This window comes from Anastrepha ludens, chromosome 2 (assembly GCF_028408465.1).
Source record: "Anastrepha ludens isolate Willacy chromosome 2, idAnaLude1.1, whole genome shotgun sequence".
In the NCBI taxonomy this organism is placed as follows: Eukaryota; Metazoa; Arthropoda; class Insecta; order Diptera; family Tephritidae; genus Anastrepha; species Anastrepha ludens.
In genome coordinates, this window is record NC_071498.1 from 116594188 (window position 1) to 116619877 (window position 25690).

At 41.4% G+C, this 25690-nt stretch overlaps 1 protein-coding gene across 1 annotated transcript in view; it reads left to right on the top strand.

The window, feature by feature from the left end:
- The window catches only part of LOC128871924 (dynein beta chain, ciliary), a 141884-nt gene extending 116561 nt beyond the window's left edge, over positions 1–25323 (top strand). Inside the window, exons 30-35 of the mRNA XM_054114105.1 lie at positions 5201–5339; positions 5459–5625; positions 11905–13095; positions 18673–20262; positions 21599–21793; positions 25089–25323. Coding sequence (XP_053970080.1) covers positions 5201–5339; positions 5459–5625; positions 11905–13095; positions 18673–20262; positions 21599–21793; positions 25089–25188 — 3382 coding nt within the window. The 3' untranslated portion in view covers positions 25189–25323. The remainder of the gene's footprint in view (positions 1–5200; positions 5340–5458; positions 5626–11904; positions 13096–18672; positions 20263–21598; positions 21794–25088) is intronic.
- Positions 25324–25690: the final 367 nt, after the last annotated feature.

Here is a 25690-nt window from a genome sequence, read left to right on the forward strand (position 1 = left end):
TGCGGGGATACCAAATTCAGACATCACGGCATACAGGTAACTCCTTTCCATACTGTCGAATGCAGCTTTGAAGTCGACGAAAAGATGGTGTGTGTCGATTCTCCTTTCATGGGTCTTTTCCAAGATTTGGCGTATTGTGAATATTTGGTCGATGGTAGACTTTCCAGGTCTGAAGCCACACTGATAAGGTCCAATCAGTTGGTTGACGGTGGGCTTCAGCCTTTCACACAATACGCTCGCTAGAACCTTATAGGCGATATTTAGAAGACTAATCCCGCGGTAATTTTCACAAATTGCAGGATCGCCCTTCTTATGGATTGGGCAGAGCATACTTAAATTCCAATCGGCAGGCATGCTTTCATCCGACCATATTTTGCATAGGAGCTGATGCATGCACCTTACCAGCTCCTCGCCGCCATGTTTGAATAGCTCAGCCGGCAGTCCGTCGGCGCCCGCGGCTTTGTTGTTCTTTAGCCGCGTTATCGCTATTCTCACCTCGTCATGGTCGGGTAACGGAACGACAATTCCGTCGTCAACGATTGGGGTATGGGGATCTTCACATTCTCTATGATATGTGCAGCTGTCACCGTTTAACAGGTTCGAGAAGTGTTCCCTCCATAATTTAAGATTGCTCTGTACGTCAGTCACCAGATCGCCGTCTTTGTTCTTACAGGACAACGCCCCGGTCTTAAAACCTTCTGTAAGCCGCCGAACTTTCTGGTAGAATTTTCGGGCGTTGTTCCTATTGGCCAGCATCTCAAGCTTCTCGCACTCACGTATTTCGGCCTCTCGTTTCTTCTGTCGGATAATACGTCTCTCTTCCTTTTTCAGCTCTCTGTAGCGATCCCACATGGCTCGCGTTGCGCCCGATCGCAGCGTGGCTCTATAGGCGGCATCTTTTCTTTCGGCGGCAGCATGACATTCCTCGTCGTACCAATTGTTTTTTCGGGCTCGCCGGAATCCGATTTCTTCTTCGGCGGCGGTACGTAGGGAACGAGAAATGTTGCTCCATTGCTCGCGCATGCCGGTGTGTTGGGCAGTGCTCTCCGAGAGCAGGAGTGAGAATCGAGTGGCGAATCTTCTGGCTGTCTGTTGTGATTGCAGCTTTTCGATGTCGAACATTCTTTGCGTAGGTAGATGTACGTTTTTTGCTGCACAGAGGCGTGTGCGCAGTTTGGCTGCAACAAGGTAATGATCCGAGTCGATGTTGGCTCCTCGGATCGTACGTACATCTAATACACTAGAAGCGTGTCTTCCATCTATCACAACATGATCGATCTGGTTTCGCGTTTTTCGATCAGGAGACAGCCAGGTAGCTTGGTGTATCTTTTTATGCTGGAATCTGGTGCTGCAGACTACCATGTTTCGGGCCTCGGCGAAGTCGATCAGCCTCTGTCCGTTACCGGATGTTTCGTTGTGCAGGCTGAATTTTCCGACTGTGGGACCAAAAATTCCCTCCTTGCCCACCCTGGCGTTGAAGTCGCCAAGCACGATTTTAATGTCGTGGCGGGGGCAGCGCTCATAGGAACGTTCCAAGCGCTCATAGAAAGAATCCTTGGTCGCATCGTCCTTCTCTTCCGTCGATGCGTGGGCGCAAATTAGCGAGATGTTAAAAAATCGCGCTTTGATGCGGATTATTGCGAGACGCTCGTCCACCGGAGTGAACGACAGTACTTGGCGACGAAGTCTCTCTCCCACAACAAATCCGACACCGAATTTGCGCTCCTTTACATGGCAGCTGTAGTAGACGTCGCAAGGTCCTATGTTTTTCTTACCTTGCCCCGTCCATCGCATCTCTTGGATGGCAGTGATGTCAGCCTTTACTCTCACGAGGACATCAACCAGCCGGGCAGAGGCACCTTCCCCATTAAGGGGCCGGACATTCCAGGTGCATGCCCTCAAATCGTATTCCTTATTTCGTTTGCAGGGGTCGTCATCAGTGTTGGAAGTTCTCATCCGAGGCTTTGTTGCTGTTTTCATTGGGGGGGCTTTTTAAGTGGCGGGTCCCAAACCCAGCGCACAACCAGCTATGCTGGGATGCTTCGCCTTCTCACTTTAGCTCACTCCCGGACGGGTGTTCGGAAGCTAACCAGAGGATACGTGGGCTAATCCCGGACGTTGTGAGCTGCTTGGACCATATGTAGAAGAATCGTCCTGGCCACTCCCAAGTGAATGGCGATCAGTAACTTTCCCCACTTGCGTGGACTTCTACACATGGAACCATCCTCCGGCATTAAGAATTACTTAAAATAATAATTGGACCCCAAATATATAGCACTGGTAACAGGTAACACTGGACCCTAGAGCACAACTGACCCGCAGCTGAAATACCCAAAGAGATTTAAAAAAGCTACTCTTGAAAGCTAACAAACGAGAACAACAAGGTAAAAACGGGAGCATTACTGGCAGATTTAGGTTTAAAGTTCTCCCCAGAAAAAGGGCAGAGGTTCCCAAGAGATCGCTGTGGAACATTAAATCGAATCCCTTCCAACAAGTAGAGACAATCAATGACTACAGTAAAAACATTATGAGTAAAATACAGACACAGTATAGACCTATGAATTTCTAAGGACTTGAGATGGCGTGAGATCAGTAAAATTCATAGACTGAAGGGCATGTTTAAGAAATATTTTTTGCACACGCTCTATTCTATTGATAGCTTGCTGACTACATGGTCTTCAAATAAAAGCAGCGTATTCTAAATGAGACCTAACAAATGATGCATAGAGTAACTTAATGGTATTGGGATCAAAGAACTTCGTGGCGTTACGTCTGGCGAAGCCCAACATCGAAAAAGATTTTGAAGTAAATCCTTGCGGCAGGGCAAAGGGAGTAGATGAAATACCATCAATTGTTACAACACAAGGTCTATTGCTCAAATAAGAGTTTATCCATTACAGAAATGCAGAACGAAAGCCAAAACAAGCTAATTTTTTAATTAAGATTCTATTATATGAGAAACTTTGTTGAAGGCTTTCGAAAAGTCAGTGTAAATGTAGTCGACCTGCAAACCAGCACAGAAATAATCAATACAGTCTTCACTAAAAACAGCCAGATTAGATACTATTGATCTGGTAGCAAGAAACCCATGTTGATTTGAGCAAATTAAAGATTTAACCGCAAATCTCAATCTTGCATTGAACGCGGGCTCAAAATTTTGGAAACAGACGGTAGCTTTGAAATAGGCCTATAATTTCTAAAGTCATTTTGATTGCCACTCTTAAAGAAGGACATAATGGAAGGGAGATTCAGGGGATAGACCAAGACCGGAAATTTTTTTCAAGTAAAATCATGTCTTTCTCTCATTCTCTGCCACCACCAGCTGGTACCGCATCGAATACTTTCAGAGCCGAAGCGTTTGTATCCATTCGGACGACATGACCCAGCCTAAGAAGGCGCTGGATCGTTATTCGCTGCGCCAAGTTTATGCCATCGTAAACCTCATACTGCTCATTGTTCCATCGCCTGCGGTACTCGCCGTCGACAACACGCAAAGGTGCAAAAATCTGCTGCAGAATCCTTAATTCTAACACTCCAAGGTGCGCCTCATCGGATGATGTCATCGTCCAAACTTCTGCGCCATTCGTTAGGTCGGGCATGATGAGCGACATATAAAGTGTTAGTTTTGTTCGTCGAGAGAGGAACTGCATATTGCCTACTTAGAGATTCTACGTTGGATTTCAAGGCATCGTGTTAATGCTGGTTCCTAGATAAAAAACTTTATCAACTGAAAAAATCAATTCCAACGTTGCTTACTCATCCTTGTTAATCCTCCGAAGTGAATCTCTTCAGTTCCGAAATTGATCTGTACGTCGCCATGACGAGTTTCTTTGAGATGCGACCTCATCTTGAGAAAAAAAGGAAGAACAGAGACCGATATAGAAATATTAGAAATCCTTTTTTCGCAAAAAACTTTACCACAAATACCATAACGGGGAAGGAGCTAGGGCATTGTTGTGGTGCAAGGTCCTGCCATGTTCGACGAATTCGCGCCAAACACGCGAAGAGTAATAACCGCAGTCACTTCAGGATGCCATCATAGAACTGTACAGTCACGATCTGAGCGACATGAACTTATTGGCGATGAATGCTGCGGCTGATATCGAAACAAAAAATAAACATTGCCGTCAATTGTGACTTGGACATACACGCTTTCCTTCTCCATTCACTGCTAACTTTGTTTACAGGGCTCGGAATCATACACAAATCTCCAGGTTTCATCTCTAGTGACTAATCAACTGAAGGGAGTCACTAATTTTCATGACGTCACTAAAGAAGTTACTTGCGAAAAGCACGCATAAAACACAAACGAAATAAAGTCAATAGCACGATTTCAAATTTCGACTAGAACTAATGGAAGTATTTTGAATTTCATAAGCATTGGAAAAAACCTTAAAACATAAACTTTCATTTGATTTTTGTTTCTTTAATGAATGTGCAATAATCTCAACTCATTACTGATGCCCGGGCTGTGTTCATTGAATTGCAGATGCAAAGTTTTATATTAAAATTAAGCGCACGTCATAGGAATATTATAATATTAGTAAAGTCTTTAATTAAAATTGAGTTTTACCATTTGCTTTGCTCATTCAAGTGCTAAAATTGCCCCTCTGCCAACGTATCCAGACAAACTCAACAGAAATTTAACGTTAAATTAGAGAAGCATGATTTCTTTGTGCATGTATATTTGTGCATGTGTGTGTACGTGCTAATATAAATATGCAGATTATTATAATTTAATATTAAGTTCACATTTGTGGAAAATTTTGATCAAAAGTTATTGAGCTCTAAGCAAAGCTTTTATAATATTTGTTCTAATCGAAAATTCATTAACATGCAACAAATTAGTGATAGTCTTAAATAAATGCATATAAGGGCTTACATATACATACATACATACATGCACCATCATACGAAATATTAAAATGCAGCCGTGCATCCTTGCATCCTGGCATCCTTAAAGCGCTGTCCGCCATCGCACATCATCCACTGCCCGTCGTTTGAGGTTGAGGTCATTATTTTTTCAATTTCCCCTTGCTTAAGAGCATTAACTTCGACTTCCGTCTCTACGAAGACTGCCTGCCCTTGGCTTTTACCCATACATATTTATTAAGGTTTCATCTTTTATTTTTTCTCTTTTCAACTGCTGCTCCCGCTGCGGATGCTACTGATTTTGCTTGCTGTTGCCGCCAATAAGCAGCTTACAAGAAAAAATTGGTACACTACCTGGCGATATCTTGCTAATTTCCTCCTTCTTGTCATATGTTGGCTGCTTTACAAGACGCTACCGGGAAGAGTTGCAGCAGAAGATGTGGATGACGAGCTTCGCTAAAATTGAGGTAAAAACGTGAATGCTTGAAACACTTTGTATGTGTGAGTATAGTGGACAAATTGTGTTGTAGAAAATTATCTATGACTTTTTTTAATTTGTTTATTTTTATATATTGTGCATGAATAGCCTCTTGTGCCGCACACAATGGGTGTTGATCCTCTGACACTTCTGACCGACGATGCACAAGTTGCGACATGGAATAATGAAGGATTACCCGTGGATCGCATGTCAACAGAAAATGCAACCATTTTAACCCACTCCACCCGCTGGCCACTGATGATTGACCCTCAGCTGTAAGATTTATTCATATTTAAAATTAATCATCCTATTTTGTTTTTTACTTTTTTTATTTTTTTTATTTTGAGTCTTTATTTGGACCTTTATGCGCTCCATTGCTTGTCTGTTTGTGTAATTGCCGTACGACGCCATTTGCAAAAATTACAAATCTTCCGACAGGGTGATTAATTGTGTGTCACCTTGCATTATGTGTAGGTGCATATATGTATAATATTTTAGCAATTTCTTTATTGCATTGGTATTTATTCTCACCATATTTGAAAGCCACAGAGAAAAATAAGATACAGTATGTCACAAAAGCGTGAGCGACGAAATTCAAACTTAGAGCTCAGTTATAAAAACAATTTAAATGCCTCAAAATAGGTGCATCCTTTTCACAATACGAGTTCTGCAATTTATTACTTGTATGAGAAATTTGGAAAGCGTACGTTGTTTTTAGAAGATGAGTTCCGCGTATGAAAAACGATATAAAGTAGTGTTCCTATGTACACACCCTGTTTATTGCTCGTTTATTTGTGTTTACCGCCAATTTGAAGGCAGGTAATGAGTCAAATTTACCAAAAAGCATCATTACCACCTCTCTTCTTCGTAATTGGCGCGATAACCGCTTACGCGATTTTGGCCGAGCTTAACAAATCGCTTCTTTTTCGTGCTAATCGGCGCCAGTTGGACACACCAAGTGAAGTCAAGTCCTTCTCCACCTGATCTTTGCAACGCAAAGGAGGTCTCTTCCTCTGCTACCACCAGCTGGTACCGCATCAAATATCATACTTTCAGAGACAAAGGGTTTGTATTCATTCGGACGACATGACCCAGCCAGCGCAGCCGCTGGATCTTTATTCGCTACGCTATGTCTATGTCGTCGTAAAGCTCATACAGCTCATCGTTCCATCGTCGGCGATATTCACCGTTGCCAACGTGTAAAGGTCCAAAAATCTTGCGCAAAATTTTTCTCTCATACGCTTCATCGGATGTTGTCATCGCCCACGCTTCTGCGCCATACGTTAGGACGGGCATGATGTAAGCGTTGAAGAGTGTTAGTTTTGTTCGTCGAGAGGACTTTACTACTCATTTGCTTACTTAGTCCAAAGTAGCACTTGTTTGGCAAGAGAGGTTCTACGTTAGATTTCAGGCTGACATTATGAAAGGTGTTAATGCTGGTTCCTAAATATACGAAATATTTTACAACCGCGAAATTATAACTGTCAACAATGAAGTGGGTGCCGATACGCAAGTGCGCCGACTGTTTCCAAGTTATGGCGGTCGCGCTTCTGTTAAGGGGGGAAGCTGGTCTAGAGCGCAAAAAATGGGCATATTTTATGAATTTATTTTGACTCAACAAAGGAATCAATCGAAAATCTGTGAAATAGGTTTAATAATATAGCTTTCATGGTACAAATACAAAATTTTTCGTCTGAATTAATTTCAAAATGGCCGCTGTCCAGCAGTTCTCCTAAGGCGCCTTTTTTCTAGTGGGTCCATTGCCGAAGACGTAAACTCCTTAATTTTTGTCCTGGATCAAAAAATAAAATTTTTTTAGTTTCTATATAACAACAGAAAGAGACGTACGTAGGATTTTTTCGATATTTTGTTTTTTCGCGAAATGGTGCACGTTTGAACAAAAAGTTACAATTTTCACTATAAAGAGCGACATAAAATTGTTGATTAAAAAAAAAATCTATGTAATATAAATAAAAAATCCTACGTACGTCTCCGGAGAAAGGTATTTCGAATGTATTGTCAAAATTTCGTAAGAATCGGTAAAGATTTGTTCGAGTTATGTCTTCGGCCAGTTTAAAAAAAGTGATTTCGAGAAAAACGCGTTTAAAGTTGTAAGTAGCGTTCGGGGCATACCTGCGAGGCACTGCCGTCGAATGAAAAATTTGGGCATTTAGACATTTTTGCTGGCATCCCTCATTTGGTATATTATTTCTAAGACCCTAAAGCACCTTTTAAGACAAAAAAAAATTTTTCGATTTTTTCAAAATTCTAGACCAGCTTCCCCCCTTAAACAGACTGTATAAATAAATAAGATGACGTATGAATTTTTAGAACGTATTTTTTTATTATTATTTTTGAAAGTTTTTTTCTTTTGTTGACGGTATGAGGTGTTTTCTTCCATATAAAAAAATGTTGAACATTCGTGATATAGAGAAACTACAAAAGACCGCTAAAAAAAAAATTGTCAAAAATAAACGCAATTTTTGAGTCACTTAAAACCTACACTTTCCATACCAAAATTGAGTTAACTATATTAAAAACCCGAATACCTGAAATTTTTCTAAAAATTGTGATTAAAAAGCTTGAAATTTTGAAGAAAATTTGTGATTTTTTTTTTGTTCTGCGCAAAGTTTGAAACTTGGATTTGTATGGTTTTTTGTGGGAAAATGAATTAAATTTTCGTATAAAATTTATTCAAATTAAACAAGAAGCAAGGATATCGTGAATAAGCCCCAGTGCTATAGCTTTTTAATGCAATAGAGCGAAAATAGTTATGTAGAGCCAAATTAGTTAGGTATGTGAGTTTGTCCCCTATTGGTCGTTGTGATATATATTTTTCCTCATGCCAATTCGAAAAGCCAAGTGGAGTCAAATCCTTCTACATTTTGATTTTCAAACGCAGCGAAGAGTCAGAATTTCCCTCCCACCACTAAGTGAGTATATAGTATATAGCATGTAATGCCTTCAAAGCTGAAATGCTGATGAGACTTGGAGAATGCGCTCTTCATGCAGCGCGAAAGCGGATTGTGCAGCATTTATAAGTAGAGTGGTTCTCTGTTGAAATTCTTAAGTAATTCTTATGGGTTCTAGAAAGCACTAACTGTTTTCTTGATGGCTAGAGTTGCTTCAAGTTGTCCTCGTTCGAATTCACTCATTCGCCTATGTATCCAACATCGTTCGATAAAACAAATAAATGATCTATCTAGAGACCAATAAACGATCTGTCTTCAGGTCTATGTGCTCAAATCAGCGTTCGCTGATCGTTTGGCATAGTCTTCATAAAAGTTGGTGATCTAGTCTGAAAAGCTGTCGAATGATCCCTGCTTCTAATAAGAACTGATCTGTTAATTTTGCCTCATATAATGGAAAGAATTAAGGACGCATTAGTTACCTTGTTTTGTTACAGGGGACCCTAGGTAAGAGATGGCGCCAATCACCTTTTATTGCACCAGAATAAAGCCAATGCTCTTGTATAAAACTCTCTGGAGAATAAATAGTTACCGTAAACAGCTCCGGCAAGTGCAAATAATTGCATTTTCGAGCCACCCTTGCTCTAGAGCTTATCATTGGGTCCCATAGACATTAGAGGGAGAAGTAACAGAGGTGTAGCATGTGGAATCGAAATCTAGTGAACTTGTTTGCGAACGAGTCGAAGTTGGACGGAGGAATTGATAGCCATCTGTTCTGTAGCGTAGGAGTACTTAGTGTCTTCGTTTAAGTACCATCCAGATCCGCTACCATCGCTGGTTTTGGATCCGTCGGTGTAGAAAGTGTACTGAAATCCCCTGAGCCTATTAATCTGGACTTAACCATTAATCTCTATCTGGAATCAAAACGCCATACTTCCCCGAAGCTAATGTAAGGCACCCGATTGTCCGCTGGCATCGAGAACAGTGTGCACCGCTCCGACAACTTGTGGCAAATCTGACAGAGGCCAGTGTTTTCTTCATTTCCCCAGACTCCGTGAGTTGAGTTTGTACGCCGCCTTCATTGCTTTCTTCTGTATTTGAAGATCTAGAGGTTGCAAGTTCAGGATGGCATTAAGGGCATCGCCAGATGTCGTACTCATAGCACGGGTGATACCCAAGCGCACACTTCTCTGTAGCCTGTTTAGGGGTTTTAGTCTGGAATTAATCATAGTAGCCTTCCACCAGACTACAGAGGCTTATTTAATAATGGGTATAATCAGGGTGATGTACAACCAGTGTACTATCCCCGGTGTTACACCCCATTTCTTGCCAACGGCTCTCTTACACTGTCAGAAGACTTTTAGTGTTCGAGCGACCTTCTGCTCGACGTGCGTCTTCCAGGTCAACTTACAATCTACAATACGTATTACCCCTAAGTATTTGACCTCAGAAGACAGTTGCAGTGTTACTCCTTTTAAGGCGGGTAGTAACAGGCCTTCCATATTGCGTTTCTTAGTAAAAAGTAGCAAGGCACTTTTTATGGGGTTCACCGATAGACTATGCAAATTCGCATCAATGATCAATTTTGTTTAGGGCTACCTGCATTTTGTTGCATATAGGTACTAGGGACGGCCCTGAGATTAGTACGCATACATCATCCGCATAAGCTTGAAAGTGTCCAATTTCCTGCAGATTGTTAAGAGTTCAGAACGAAGCACCAAAGTAGGGGAGAGAATGCACCGCCCTGTGGGCAGCCCTTCTTAACCTCCACCTTGACTCCTTTATCGCTTCATCCATCTGTGATAAGCATAGAGTGAATCCATCTGACAATGATTTCTTATACTCCATGCCTTCTGATATATATATACGCATGCATATCACCGTGACATATATATATATATAAAGGGTTTTCCAATAAGAGGCGTTAATCCCGTAAAATATCAATGGTTTCGTTGCTTGTGTGGCACGTAGCGCCGACTTGTTGAAAATAAACATTGTCCAGATTAATCCCATCCACTTCCGGCTATAAAAAATTGTTAATCATCTCTCGATAGCGCAATCCATTCAACGTAACTGTTGCTTCAGCATCATTTTCGAAAAAGTAAGGTCCCATAACTCCGTTGGACCATAAGCCGCACCAAACAGTCACACGTTAAGGAGAGATGTGCTTTTCAACAGGGATTTCTGGATTTTCTGAGCCCCAGATCCGACAATTTTGCTTGTTGACGAAGCCACCGAGGTGGGAATGGCCCTCATCACTCAAGATGATTTTTCGATGGAATTCCGGATTATTTTCATGCATGTCAACGACCCAATCAGCAAAGATACGACGTTGTTGATGATCGGCCGGCTTGAGTTCGTGTGCTAACTGGACTTTATAAGCCTTAATACCCAAATCTTTAAGCAAAATACGGTGTAATGACGTTTGTGGAATGCCTAATTCCAACGAACGACGAGGAATGGACAAAAATGGGGTTTCTTCAACACTTTCCGTCACAGGAGCAATATTTTCGGCTGTTCTTGAGCGACGTGCACGGGTTTTATTCTTCACATCACTAACTTGCCCCAACAGCTCGAATTTTTCACCAATTTCTGTATTGCGGTCCGACAAGGTGCTTCACGATGACCCAAAAATGTTCGAGTTTTACGAACCATCTCTGCCAAATTTTTATCATTTTTTATAGTGAATTTTAATGGCGTAGTTTATATTTGTCAAATATCAAAAAATGACAGCTTCAAAAGTGACATCTACCGAAATAGCGGGCTATTCAAAATAACACCCGCTATTGGAAAACCCTTTATATATGCGTGGATATACTGATATGCTAAGTATAAAACGAACAACAACCCTGAGGGTCTATCTGGGATGTATTTCAAGAAATTATCTCATCAGCACGCAGACTCTTTTGCACAATTCTATATTATAAAATTGTTCAAATTAACACTCTATAAGGCTCTCATCATGCCCGTCCTAACGTATGACGCAGAACCTTAGTTGTGGCAATATTCGATGAGGCGTCCCTTGGAGTATTTGAGAGAAAGATTCTGCGGAAGATTTTTGGACCTTTGCATGTTGGTGACAGCGAGTATCGTAGGCGATAGAACAATAAGCTGTGTAAGCTTTATGGCGACATAGACATAGCATAGTGAATAAAGATCCAGCGGGTTTGTTGGCTGGGTCATGTCGTCCGAATGGATGCAAACGCTTCGGCTCTGGAAGTATTCGATGCGGTACCAGCTGGTGGGTCCAGAGGGAGTTGAAGGTCTTCTCAACGTTAGAAAGGTGGTGAAAAACTTAGCTTCACATGACGTGTCCAACTGGCGCCGGTTAGCACGAGGAAGAAACGGCGCGCCTTGATAAAGTCGGTCGGAATCGCGTAAGCGGTTATCGCGCCAGTCAACAAGAAGAATAATATTGTTCAAAGTTTCACTATCTCTTTCTTTTTGACTGTTTTTTTCCTAGTTCTCTTCTAGTAATACCGTATTGTCAATTATACGTTGCTATTCAAAGCTTCATTTAAGCGTTCTATGAGGCGTGTCCCTGTGCTCTACAGGGACGTATACATTACTAAATTTGCCTATAATATATGTAGTCTCTAGTGTTTCTTTATCAATAATGTATATTTTTAATGTTCTCCTTTACAGTCAAGGCATAAAATGGATCAAAAATCGATACGGAGATGAGCTCGTTATTATACGTCTTAATCAAAAGGGTTTCTTAGATGTGTTAGAAAAATCAATGGCTAATGGCAATCCTGTGCTGATTGAGCAAATTGGTGAATCGATAGACACTGTATTGGAACCACTACTCAGTCGAGCTTTAATAAAAAAGGGGCGTTATATACGCATCGGTGGCAAGGAAATGGACTTTAATAGCAATTTTCGACTGCTGTTGCATACCAAACTACCGAATCCACATTACAAGCCTGAAATTCAGGCACAAACTACACTAATCAACTTTACAGTCACTCCGGATGGGCTGGAAGAGCAGTTACTCGCTGAAGTTGTGAAAATCGAGCGGCCTGATTTAGAGCAAATGAAGATTGACGTAACTGTACAACAGAATAAATTCAAGATTTCACTGAAAGCCTTGGAGGATGAGCTACTTGTGCGTTTAGCATCAGCCAGTACGAATGTGTTGGACGATCATGCGCTTGTCATAAATCTAGAGGCGACCAAGCACACAGTAGATGAGATTGAGCTGAAGGTGAGAGAAGCGCTCATAACGAGCGCACAAATTGACGAAGCACGAAATATGTATCGTGCGGCAGCAAAGCGCGCAGCCATACTTTACTTTGTATTAACCGATCTCAGTCGTATAAATCCGATCTACAAATTCTCACTCAAGTCCTTTATGAATGTTTTCAAGAATGCAATTGCCAATGCACCAAAGAGCAAAAATCACGAGCGTCGCGTAAATCATCTGGTGGCCTCCATCACGCTGCAAACATTTATCTATACAATGCGTGGACTCTTCGAAGCCGATAAATTGACGTTCACATCACATATGATCCTGCGTATTCAAAACGCAGCTGGACAGATTTCCAAAGATGAATTTGATTTCTTGCTGCGCTTTCCACATGACCCAAATTCACTGTCTCCTCTGGAATTTGTTAGTCGTAAGGCTTGGGGAGGCATAAAGTCACTGGGCGCTATCGAACATTTTTATGGCATTGACAAGGACTTGGAAAACTATCCAAAAAGATGGAATAAATTCCTTGCCAGTGCAGCACCAGAACGAGAGCAATTTCCGGGCGAGTGGAAGTATCGTACGCCCCTACAGAAACTGTGTATTATACGGGCCTTACGTCCGGACAGAATGTTGTATGCCATGAGGTGAGTGAATGATACAGACCAGTCTCATTGAAGAACAATCATTTAGGAATGAGTAACTTTTAAAATTACACGATTTATTATATGCTGACATACCCCCCTCCTTCGCCCCAGCTCCTTCTCTCTCTTCTTTCGTCCTATCGGTTTCCTTCACCTTATTTACCCTGCAATGGTATCCCAAAGGATGAATTTTATTTCCTCGTCTAAGTGTGCCCATCCTATGGGCAACCACTCTAACCTAATCTAACCTAACCTAACTGCGAAAACTTTCAGAAGTTACTAATCTCAAAGCGGAGAATGCAATAAATAAGCGCCCCTTAGTCATTCCGAGAGGAATATCAAACGAAATTCCAGTAAGTGATCTGATTAACATCATAGTAAATCAGTTCGGAAATTAAACACGATGACGATATCATATATCACTTTGGCCGCAGGAACCGCCGAAATCCGGAGACACTTTATAATGCAGTATTAGAGGTATCAGGGAATTTTCGAAATGCAACGAGTAAATGTATCTGACTTCAGTGCCTTCATACAATGCTTTAAATGTTTGCAATTTGGCCATACCAAAACTAAATGTACTGATACAATAACTCCTTGTTCCCACTGTGCAAGCAAAAATCACCAGCATGCTGATTGCCCAGATAAAAATGATGCATCTAAGCTCAAATGCTTCAAATATGCTTCGGGAAACGAAAAAACCAGCGTCAAAGTAGATGAAAAGCATTCTGCGGTTAGCACTAAACATTGCCCGCAAATCAAATTTATGCAGCAGCGAATCAACTCACGTATTGAGTATGGTTGTTAAGCCAGGAAGCACACAATAAGCTAATACAATATATTGCTTCACATGATGTAGACATTGCACTCTTATCTGAACCATACACCGGTACTAGAACTGTTAGCACAAGTGGATTCGCAACGTTCCAATTCCCGATGGTGAATCGAACAATTAAAGCGTGTATTTTAATAAAAAATACTATTGGTGCTGCACCCGGTATTTTTCAATACTCAACTCCAAATCTCAGCGTCATTAAGTTGCCCCTAGCACAACGATCGTTATAACGGGTGATTTTTTAGCTATTATCTTTTTAAACAGTTGGTTTAAACAGCTGACGTACGTTTCGTGTTTTGTTTCACAGTCAAACATCTTCAGTTTGGTCTATAATTTAATCATGAATCGTCTTACAAACGAACAGCGCTTGCGTGTTCTGTTAAGAAAGTTTATCGCGCGCTTCTTCCATTTTATGGTCAGTTTAATCGACCCACTGAAGCGGCTATTCGAGCTATTGTGACTAAATTTAGAACCAAATTTACATTATTGCATATCAAACCACCAACACGCTTACGTAGAGTGCGAACTGAAGAAAATATCGCAGCTGTATCGGCCAGTGTTAATAATGACCATCAATTATCGATTCGTCGCCGTTCGCAGCAATTGGGCCTCTGTTACTCAACAACGTGGAACATTTTGCAAAAGGATTTAGGTGTAAAGCCTTTCAAAATACAGCTGGTGCAAGAATTGAAGCCGAACGACCTACCGCAACGCAGAATTTTTGATAAATGGGCTCTTGGAAAGTTGGCCGAAGATCCACTTTTTTATCGAAAAATTGTGTTCAGTGACGAAGCTCATTGTTGGATCAATGGGTAAGTAAATAAACAGAATTGTCGATTTTGGAGTGAAGATCAGCCAGAAGAATTGCAAGAGCTACCAATGTATCCAGAAAAGGTTATAGTTTGGTGCGGTTTATGGGCTGGAGGTATCATTGGACCGTACTTCTTCAAAGATGCTGCGAATCGTAACGTAACTGTGAATGGTGAGCGCTACCGTGAAATGATATTTATCCAACTTTTTTTTGCCCAAAATGCAAGAGCTTGACTTGCATGACATGTGGATTCAACAAGAGGGTGCCACATGCCACACAGCACCCGAAACAATGGACTTGTTGAGAGGCGAGTTCGGTGAACATTTTATTTCACGTTCGGGACCTGTCAATTGGCCACCCAGATCGTGCGATATAACGCCTTTAGATTATTTTTTGTGGGGATATGTTAAAGCTCATGTCTATTCAGACAAGCCTGCTTCAATTAACGCATTGGAAGGCTTTCACACAGTTCCGGCCAATTCGTCTCTGGCGCTTGCAGGGTTCACACCGCTGCATCTGAAGATAAATGAAACTATGCAAACCGAAAGTGTCAAATTATCTGGAGTATATGATGAAACATTAAACGTTATGCATGAACAACGTACTGCACCAAAAAATCAACTACATCCTTCCGAGCGTCAGTCTATACGTTTGGAAAGTATAGCATCACAACAGGCAGCTGACAATATTATCGACGCAAATGCGACCCACATCTATACCGATGGTAGCAAGTTTGAAACAGGCGCTTGTGGATCAGCTTTTGTCGTTCATAAACAAGGTGACGATTGGACGTCACGTAAATTTAAATTACCTGACATATGCACTGTCTTCCAGACTGAAGCTCTAGCAATTGACGCTGCACTGAAGTAGGCTCAGAAAGAATTGAAAACAGAAAAACTAGTCATATATAGCGACAGTCGCTCTTGTTTGGAAGCTATCCAAAATCGGAGCAATCCTAATCCCTTAATTGCATCAATTCATCAGCACATGCGCCTTCTTCGCCTAGGAGACAGAATTGACTTTTACTGAGTCAAATCACACATCGGTATTGAAGGAAACGAGCGCGCAGATGAACAGGCAAAAGAATCTGCAAATCAAGGAGTTGATCGAGTATACACTGCAAATCCTTTAAGCTACGCTATACGGCAAATTCGTCTTAAAATATTCGAGTCATGGCAGCAGGAGTAAGCCGACGATACCACTGGCTCCATTACAAAGACTTTCTGCCCAATTCTTGAAGATACGCAACTATACCGATAACTCTTTGAGATATCATTCGAATTGACCCAGCTCTTTACTGGCTTCAATGAGGCATACTTAAAGCGATTCAAAATCATTGACGAAGACTGGTGCCCGTGTGACCAACTCACTGTGCAGAGTATGCATCATCTTTTTCACGACTACCCACGCTTTCACAGTGCAAGACAGAGACTCGCAACATTCTGTGCACAGTATGATATTCCAGCATTTTATACATATTAAACAAAGTGGAAAGTGTGCTAGTTTGATAACATCATTCAAAGATTTTGTCAAAAAAATTATCGATAACTTAAAAAATTTCAATACTTCAAACATTCCTACCTCATGACTTAATCATAATAGTATGTAATATAGTAGAATAACTAATAAACTGCTTGTATCTAATCGCAGGCATGTTATTTCAGTTGGCTTTGTTAAACTATAAAATATGTTATCGAAAATATTTGTAATGTATCTGAATGTCATACTGCACATATCTATGAAAATATTTGCACTAAAGACCAAGGAAAAAACAAACCTAACATGCTTATTACAAGGGCAGATCGGTGGAATCTGCCCTGCACACAATTGTGAAAGAGATTGAGGAGTCTCTTTCTCAGAAGGAGATTGTGGTGGGGGCCTTCCTCGATATCGAGGGGGCTTTTAACAACGTCCTCCCGGAGGCAATCACCAGGTCTCTGGGTAAACTGGGGGTCGAAACAGACCTGATCAGATTTATCTATAAAATGCTTAGCGACAGAACTGTCGCGGCGGAATGGGGCGACATCTCCATTCACCGGCAGGTGAGTAGGGGCACTCCGCAAGGTGGTATTCTCTCGCCTTTCCTGTGGGTCGTTGTCGTAAATGACTTGCTGGAGGAGCTGGTGAAAGGGGGCTGCAGAGTGGTTGCCTACGCGGATGACGTCGCATTAATCGTCAGAGGAAAATTTGTCGATACTCTGTACAACCTGATGCAGGGATATCTTAACGTAGTTGTTAGATGGGCAACGGATTGCGGCCTGTCGGTGAATTCTCTTAAGACGGAGCTCGTCTTATTTACGAGGAAGCATAAAATACCCAGAGCTCAACTTCCCTCACTAGGTGGTGCTCCTCTGATGCTTTCTGACAAGGTAAAGTACCTAGGTATTATCCTTGACAGCAAGCTTACATGGAAGCCCAATATTGAGGAAAGAGTGAGGAAGGCAACAATCGCCTTGTATGGATGCAAGGGCACAATTGGTAAAAGATGGGGCCTCTCGTCTAGAGTTGTTTTCTGGCTATATAATACTATTGTAAAGCCTATCTTGTTATATGGAGTCATAATCTGGTGGAACTCAATAGAGAAGACGACATTGGTGAAGAAGCTGGAGAGAGTTCAGAGGTCGGCACTAATTGGAATCAGTGGGGCGCTTCGAACGACTCCTACTCTGGCGCTCAACGCAATGTTAAATGTGGTACCCGTAGACATCGCAGGCAGAATTGCCGCTTCGCGTACCGCAATCAGACTGTGGGGCTGGAGCTATAAGCTTAATCTCACTTATGGGCACTCAAGCATCCTCAGAAACTTGAGTTCATCCCTCTGTCAACGGATCAGTGTATACCCTCGTTTAGTCCAACCGGAACCTTCTCTACTTATATTCCGTCACGGGAGGAGTGGACGGAGGGCTACTCCCCATCAGACTCAAATTCAGGCTACCGGACCACTGCAGTGTGTTCCAGGCAGAGGTAGCCGCAATCAAGGAGGCAGCCGATTGGCTGCTCAAATGCGTATTAACGGTCAAGAAAGTAAATATTTACTCCGACAGCCAAGCGCCAATAAGGGCCCTCGAGTCTATGACGGTGCATTCGGAATTGGTCAAGGAATGCTTGACCTCACTTTCGACTGCGTCCGAATTCTTTAACATCAGCCTCATCTGGGTTTCTGGTCACAGCGACATTGCTGGAAACTGTGAGGCAGATGAGCTGGCCAGACAAGGGACATGCGAGGTGATTTCCCCGCGAAGGGAGAGAATCGGAATCCCCTGACTACCTGCGATCTGCTTCTCGAAAGATGGGCATCGCACCAACTCAGCGAGCGCAGGGCAAGTACACAAAAGTGTAAGGTCGCGAAATCCTTCTGGCCACGTGTGGACCGGAGGCGCTCGGGCGAGCTTCTGAGGCTGACAAAATATCAGCTCTCTAATCTCGTGGGCTCTCTCACAGGACACAATGCGCGAGGAATGCATGCTGTGAGACTTGGAATCGCCTCGAGTCCTTTCTGCGCCGGATGTATGGAGGGTGAGGTGGAATCATCTCAGCACCTTCTCCTTAGCTGCCCTGCTCTGGCGGGGCTAAGATCTAGGCATCTTGGCTCCTACTTTTTTGCCACGCCTGCTGATATAGCTGGTGCTGACATTAAAAATCTGATGAATTTCATCAGCAGCATTAAGCGGTCGACGCAAGCATAGTCATCGTTCGTAATCCGCACGCTCCTAACCATCCCAGCACCATCTCTCCCCGCCCTCTCCCTGTAACCCATCGGTCTTTCTCTCCCGCCTCACCCCTCCATAATGGCATCACAAAGGACGAATCCTTCTTCGTCCAAGTGTGCCCATTCCTTGGGCAACCATATCAACCTAACCTAACCTAACCCTCAAACATAATGAGATGAGATTTTATGTGTCAATCGTAAATACTCGTATATGTACCTTTTCAGACAATTTGTGGAACTTACGATGGGCAAGGAATACACAAAAACGCAGATACCAAATTTTGCAGAAATATTCAAAGAAATTAACGCCAATACGCCGGTTTTGTTTATTCTCTCACCCGGCGTCAATCCCATAGGCGATGTGGAGCAACTTGGCCAGCAGTTGGGTTTTCGCGCGGACTGCGACTCGCTTATTAATATATCGTTGGGACAAGGCCAAGAGCAGCTAGCTGAAGAGGCAATTATAAATGCTTTGGTCAATAAGAAGCAATGGATCGTACTGCAGAATATTCATTTAGTTGTTAACTGGCTTCCTTCTCTAGAGAAATTAATCGAACGCATTGCCGCCGAATATGAGGTCAATGATGGCAAGACCAATTCTAATTTTCGCTTGTTTATCAGTGCTGAGCCCGCACCAGATCCAGAATATCACGTCATACCGCAAGGCATACTTGAGTCGTCACTAAAAATTGTCAATGAACCACCGTCGGGAATGGCTGCCAATTTACACAAGGCTTGGGACAACTTTTCACAAGAATCTTTGGAAACTTGCACACAAGAGGCCGAGTTCAAAGCCATACTCTTTGCGCTTTGCTATTTTCATGCTGTGTCGGGTGAGCGCTGTAAATTCGGCCCACAAGGCTGGAATAAGGCATATCCCTTCAACGTTAGCGATCTCATCATTTCGGCCAATGTGTTGCATAATTATTTGGAAGGCAGCAGTCGCATACCGTGGGAGGATCTCCGGTACCTTTTCGGTGAAATCATGTATGGTGGCCATATTACGGACGACTGGGATCGTCGTCTCTGTCGCACATATCTCGAAGAGTTATTGCAACAAGAGCTAATTGACGGCGATTTGGAATTGTGTCCGGGTTTTGTCGCACCTCCTAATCTTGACTATCAAGGTTATCATAACTACATTGACGAAATGTTACCGGCCGAATCACCTGTGCTCTATGGACTGCATGCAAATGCAGAAATAGGTTTCCTTACCAGTGCTTCCGAACAACTACTTAAAACCATATTCGAACTACAGCCACGCGAATCTGAACTTTGCACAAATTGTAGTGCTCCTAGAGAGGAGCTTGTGAAAATCATGAGCGAAGACTTTCTCGATAAAATGCAGGATGAGTTCAATTTACAGGCCTTGCTGAATCGCGTGGAGCGTAAAACGCCATTCGTTGTGGTGGCGCTGCAGGAGTGTGAACGCATGAATGCGCTGATACGTGAAATAAAGCGATCGTTGCGCGAGTTACTGTTAGGCTTAAAGGGTGAACTCACCATAACTCCCGATATGGAACGTCTGGATCATGCTATTTTCTATGATAGCGTGCCGATAACTTGGTCTCAGTTGGCTTATCCCAGCACGCTGGGATTACAAAGTTGGTATGGAGATTTGTTGCATCGTATAAAAGAATTATCGAGTTGGCTTAATGATTTTAAGCTACCCTGTACCATTTGGCTCGGGGGATTGTTCAATCCTCAAAGTTTCCTCACGGCCATTATGCAAGAGAGTGCACGAAAGCATGATTTGCCTTTAGACCGAATGTGTCTTAGTTGCGAGGTCACGAAAAAGGAGAAAGACGATATTACGTAAGTATAAACCATTTTTTAATGTAGAAATATTGGTTTAGTGATTCCTACTGCATGCTCTCTTCGACACATAAGATACAGACACCATACTTCTTCTTCTTAATTGGCGCGATAACCGCTTATGCGATTCTGGCCGATTTTGACCAATTGAACACACCAAGTGAAGCCAAGTCCTTCTCCACCTGATCTTTCCAACGCAGAGGAGGCCTTCCTCTTCCTCTACTACCACCAGCTGGTACCGCATCAAATACTTTCAAAGCCGGTGCGTTTGTATCCATTCGGACCACATGACCCAGCCAACGTAGCCGCTGGATCTTTATTCGCTGCGCTATGTCTATGTCGTCCTCCTCTGCGTTGGAAAGATCAGGTGGCGAAGGACTTGGCTTCACTTGGTGTGTCCAACTGGCGCCGATTAGCACAAGAAAGAAACGTCTGCCGCGCTTTGTTAAAGCCGGCAAAAATCACAGAAGCAGTTTCCGCACCAATCAAAAAGAAGAACAATTTTCTAGAGACAATTTAAGAATTCAAATATGAAAGCGAAATTGGGATAAATACCGAAACTCACGAAAATATATAGAAAATTTCGGGGGACAGAATGGGTCACTATAAAGACAGCCGTGGAAGTATTTAAATAAACCAGTTTTTCAACTTTTCTTATTTTTTTTTATTAATAAAAGTGATGGAAAAATATTCATGTCTCATCCTATAATGTAAAGTATTCCGAAGATCAAATTGTGACTTTGCCAAGCTCGGTCTGAGAACGTCTATTATATGTAGTCATTAGGTATCTACTAATCGCCAAGCGTTAGCAAGTGGCATATGTTGGTAGCATTGGAAAAGCACTGCCAAATTTTCATTTAGGAGCATCTCTCTTGAAAAATTTGAATTTTGATATGCCAACATCATTCGGAAAATTATAGCAAGAAAAGTCCCCTGCATGAACTTTTTCGTCCAGTTTGCAGAGCCCAAGTATAGCGAGTAGAGAAGTGGCCCATTATATATTTATGAAAATGGAGCGATTTCACGATTCGTGGTTCAATTCCATGATGCTTAACAATTTACTACGGGGGTGTTCAAGCTGAGTTCGGTAGGAATAAAATTCTGTATCGAATAAATTTTCTAAGTTTGAAAGCACTAAGTTTGTCTCTTTCTCGGTTACGTGACAAGTTGCTTTTATTTTTTCATGCCAGAATAAACAGTTTCAAGGAACAAATAACTTTACCAGACTAGTCACCACAGTATTTCTTGAAATTTTAGCTCTGGTTACTGCATACTGTACTCGAGGACTCTACTTTTTATATCAGTTTGTATGCGCATTTTTTATTCTCCCACACAGATTGCCACCCGCTGAAGGCGCACTCGTGCATGCTCTCTACTTGGATGGAGCCAGTTGGAATTGTCAGCTTAATTCCATTGTACCATTGCCACCCAAGGAACTGTTTTGCGCCATGCCGGTGATTTATATAAAATCTATTGTGCAGGACAAACAGGAGTCGCAACGTAGCTATGAGTGTCCTCTATACAAGACAAGGTAAGACTCAATTTATGTCCATATACATAAGTATACGTGCACAGTGGCACACACATACAAATACGTGCAATTTTTTTTGGAAAGAAGACTTACATTTAAAATATACTAGTATATCGTCAGCATCAATATAATAATATTGCGAGTATTATTATTAGTTTTTAAATTGTGAGTTGTTGAAAAATACCGCCAAATTGGCAAGAATATAAATTTCTCCATAAGGAAGTAATTTGTGGTAAACTTTCCAGGAAAACTAGTTGGAGAGTGAGTTGATCTAACCATTCTAACCATAAAATTAAACAAGCTACGATTAGAATTGCGATTTGTTATATCTTCTATTACACTACCCAACAAATTTCCAACTTTATCCGAGGCTGCACTATTTAATTATTATTTCTTGGTATTGATGACGTAAATAAAAGTTTAATATCCCATCTTCTTACAAACTAAAATACTCAGGTCTACCTAGACTTCAATTGACGTCTTTATTGAGACGGCAATGTTCTCTTAGAGCAGCTGGCTTACGTTTCCGTCTAATGGAACTCACACTCACCAACGTAAACGTACGTTTCGTGTCAGCTGACACGAATAAAATAATGAGAGCTCCATGTCAATGAAAAATCACCACCGTTCCGTTAAGTAGTATTGTAAATCGTGTTCGTGAGTAAATGAAAAAAAACAGTGTTGCCAAACTTTGAAAAATTAATGTTGAATAAGGTTAATTATAGATAAATGAACAATAAAAAATTGTAACTGATAACGCGGATGTGTTTAAAGTATGCAAAAATATCAATGGCAACATTGTGTCGATACAACCAAACACTAACCCACACAAACCGATATATTGAGTACATACTACATAGTCCAATAAGTTCATAAGGTGAGAGGGTAAAAACCATTTTTTCAACCAAAATTCATTTTATTCTTCAACATAGGTCCCTTCTAGAGCGATACACTTTTCCCAACGGTCTTCTCACATTTTGATGCCTTTCGAAAAATGATCGATAGAAAGTCTTTCAAAATACGCGTCTGTTTCCCATTCAATTTCTTCATTTGATCGAAATCTCTTTCCCTGAAGTCATCTCTTCATGTTTGGAAACAGCCAATAGTCGCTGGGGGCCAAATCTGGAGAATACGGTGGATGGGGAAGCAATTCGTAGTGCAATTCGTGCAATTTTGCCATGACAATCGCTGATTTGTGAGCCGGTGCATTGTCTTGGTGGAACAAAACTTTTTTTTACTAAATGGTTTCGTCGTTCAAACGGTCCAACAAGCTGGCATAATACTCGCCGGTGACCGTTTTACCCTTTTCAAGATAGTCGATGAAGATTACACCGCAAGCATCCCAAAAAATGCTGGCCAAGACCTTTCCAGCCGATTGTTGCGTCTTTGGACGTTTTGGTCGGCTTTGTCCGGCTTCCAACCACTCTGCCGACTGTTTATTCGACTGTGGCGTGTAGTGGTGGATCCATGTTTCGTCCATTGTTATGAATCGACGCAAAAACTCGCTTGGATTGCGGCGAAACAGCTCCAAACAATGCTCAGAATCCATTATTCGTTGTTGTTTTTGGTTGATTGTGAGAAAACGCGGCACCCATCTTCCGACTAGTTTTTTCACACCCAAATGTTCATGCAAAACCGTTCCTACTGACCCTTTCGATATGCTTACAGCCTCTGCTAACTCGCGCACTTTCACTTAACGATCATTCAGAATGATACGATAGATATTTTTGATGTTTTCTGGAACAACTGCTTCATTTGGACGTCCTAAGCGCGCTGCGTCCTCAGTGCCCGTACGACCGCATCTAAATTCACGAAACCATCGTTCAACGGTTCCGATCGACGGAGCGGAGTCCGAATAATACTTCCTTAGCCATTGGTGTGTTTCTACAGTGTTTTTTTTTTAATTAAAAACAGTGTTTTATCAATACACGAAATTCTTTTGAATTCACAAAACCAAAAGTAGCTTTACTTAAACGACTGTAACTCACAAACTAATCGGCAAAATGTCATGAAAATTTGACAAGTAGCTCCTAAAGGGCGGTTCTCGCTAAATACCATATGCTTTTGATATTGACGCCGCCATCTATGCCTCACCTCATGAACTTATTGGACCATGTAGTATGTAACCAAAGCAGTTGTTTTCTACGGGCTCAAGTTTTGTTGAATTTTGTCTATCTCACAAGCAACAAACAGGTACTATGATAACATCGGTGTCTGTATGCGCCATAAATTTTATCATACTCAAAGGTATGTTTTTTAAGCCACAAGTCTTCGGAGATTCGTTTAAAAGCAATCGGACAAGAGAAATTAATTTTATTAATAGATAATCTTGTACCTGATCGAAACTTTTTTTTCAAAATTAACAATATGGCGTCCTCAGGAAATATTTTTCAGATTTTCGAGAAAAAAGACCGCCAATTAATTTAAAAAAAAAAAAAAAAAAAAAAAAAAAAAATATCATTCCATCAGGCACGCGTTTTTTATGTTTCTGAAAAGCAGTATACATTTATTGAGATCTACCGAGCGGTTTTTAAGTTACTGCGATCCCCAGTTCAAAAAACATAGTTTTGAGAAAAACGCAATGGAAGTTTTGCTATCGAACCGAAGCGCCCGGGTGCCCTTTGTTGATTGTTGAATAACTCGAAAAGTATTTGTCGGATTCACTTCTAATTTTCACACAGTATTTTTAAGATATTATACTTTAAAAAAATCAAATTTTTTGAAAAACCTGACTACTCCTTAACACGATGTCCTCCTCATTTTCATCGTCACCATTGAATGAGAACCATTATTAACTATGTTCAGTATGAAAACAATACTTACTTGAATCCTTCGTTAATAAATCGAGTGCATTTTCGAAGCACCGTCAATTTTACAGCTTTCCTTGTTCACTTGTAATCGGCATATTACTCGTATCATCGGAATGACAAAGAATTAATATCTGGCAACACCAGTAAAGTCAAGCGACGACTGCTAGAAAAGAGTGCGCATTGCTTGATGCTAAATTAATGTACATAGACGTCTTCATTTCCAGACACAATTCGAAACGAACTTTGAACACCCCAAATATCTTAATCGTAGAGTTGTACAATAATTTTCCTATTGTCCTCACGCATTCATGTTTGACGGCACAAAAGAAAATTAACTTTTATTTTGAAATGAACTTAAGTTACTTAAACCTAAAAGGGATTCCATGACAAAATCTGAAGACGAGTATACAGTATACTCGACTTGCTCTTGTTTCATGCTACACACAAAAAAAAAATACATAAAAAAACTACTTTTTTCATTACAGATTGCGCGGCAGTACCTACGTCTGGACCTTCAATTTGAGAACTCGTGAACGGCCAGCTAAATGGATTCTTGGCGGAGTGGCTTTATTGCTACAGTCATAAGTTTTTACAATAGAAAATTATTGCTGAAAGTATTATACAGTATGCATACCAACACACAAGTACGACTATGGAGCAATTACGGAGCAGTTTTATGATTTGCTAAGATTTCTCTTTGAAAATGCTTATAAGCCTTTGTACCCCTAATAACATTTACGAGGTGTGGTCAAAAAAGTATAGCGAATTTTGAATTTTCGCAGGTTACGTATATTCGAATTTCGATTTTTTTGCTGCGATATGTTGGTATTCTTGTCTCTCACCCATGCCGACGAGTTCGGCCATTTTGAATGTTCAGTTAATTGTTGACAGCTACTTTGTTTGCACGTGTTTCGGCTCGTCTTCGATTTTTACCTATTCAAAAAAATGGATCAAAGAACCTGCATCAAATTTTGTGTGAAAAACGAAATTAAGTGCGCGGATGCATTCCGAAAGTTGACTGTGTCATACGGAGAAGCTACTTTACACCAAAGCACCGTTTATCGGTGATACAAAATGTTCTCAGAAG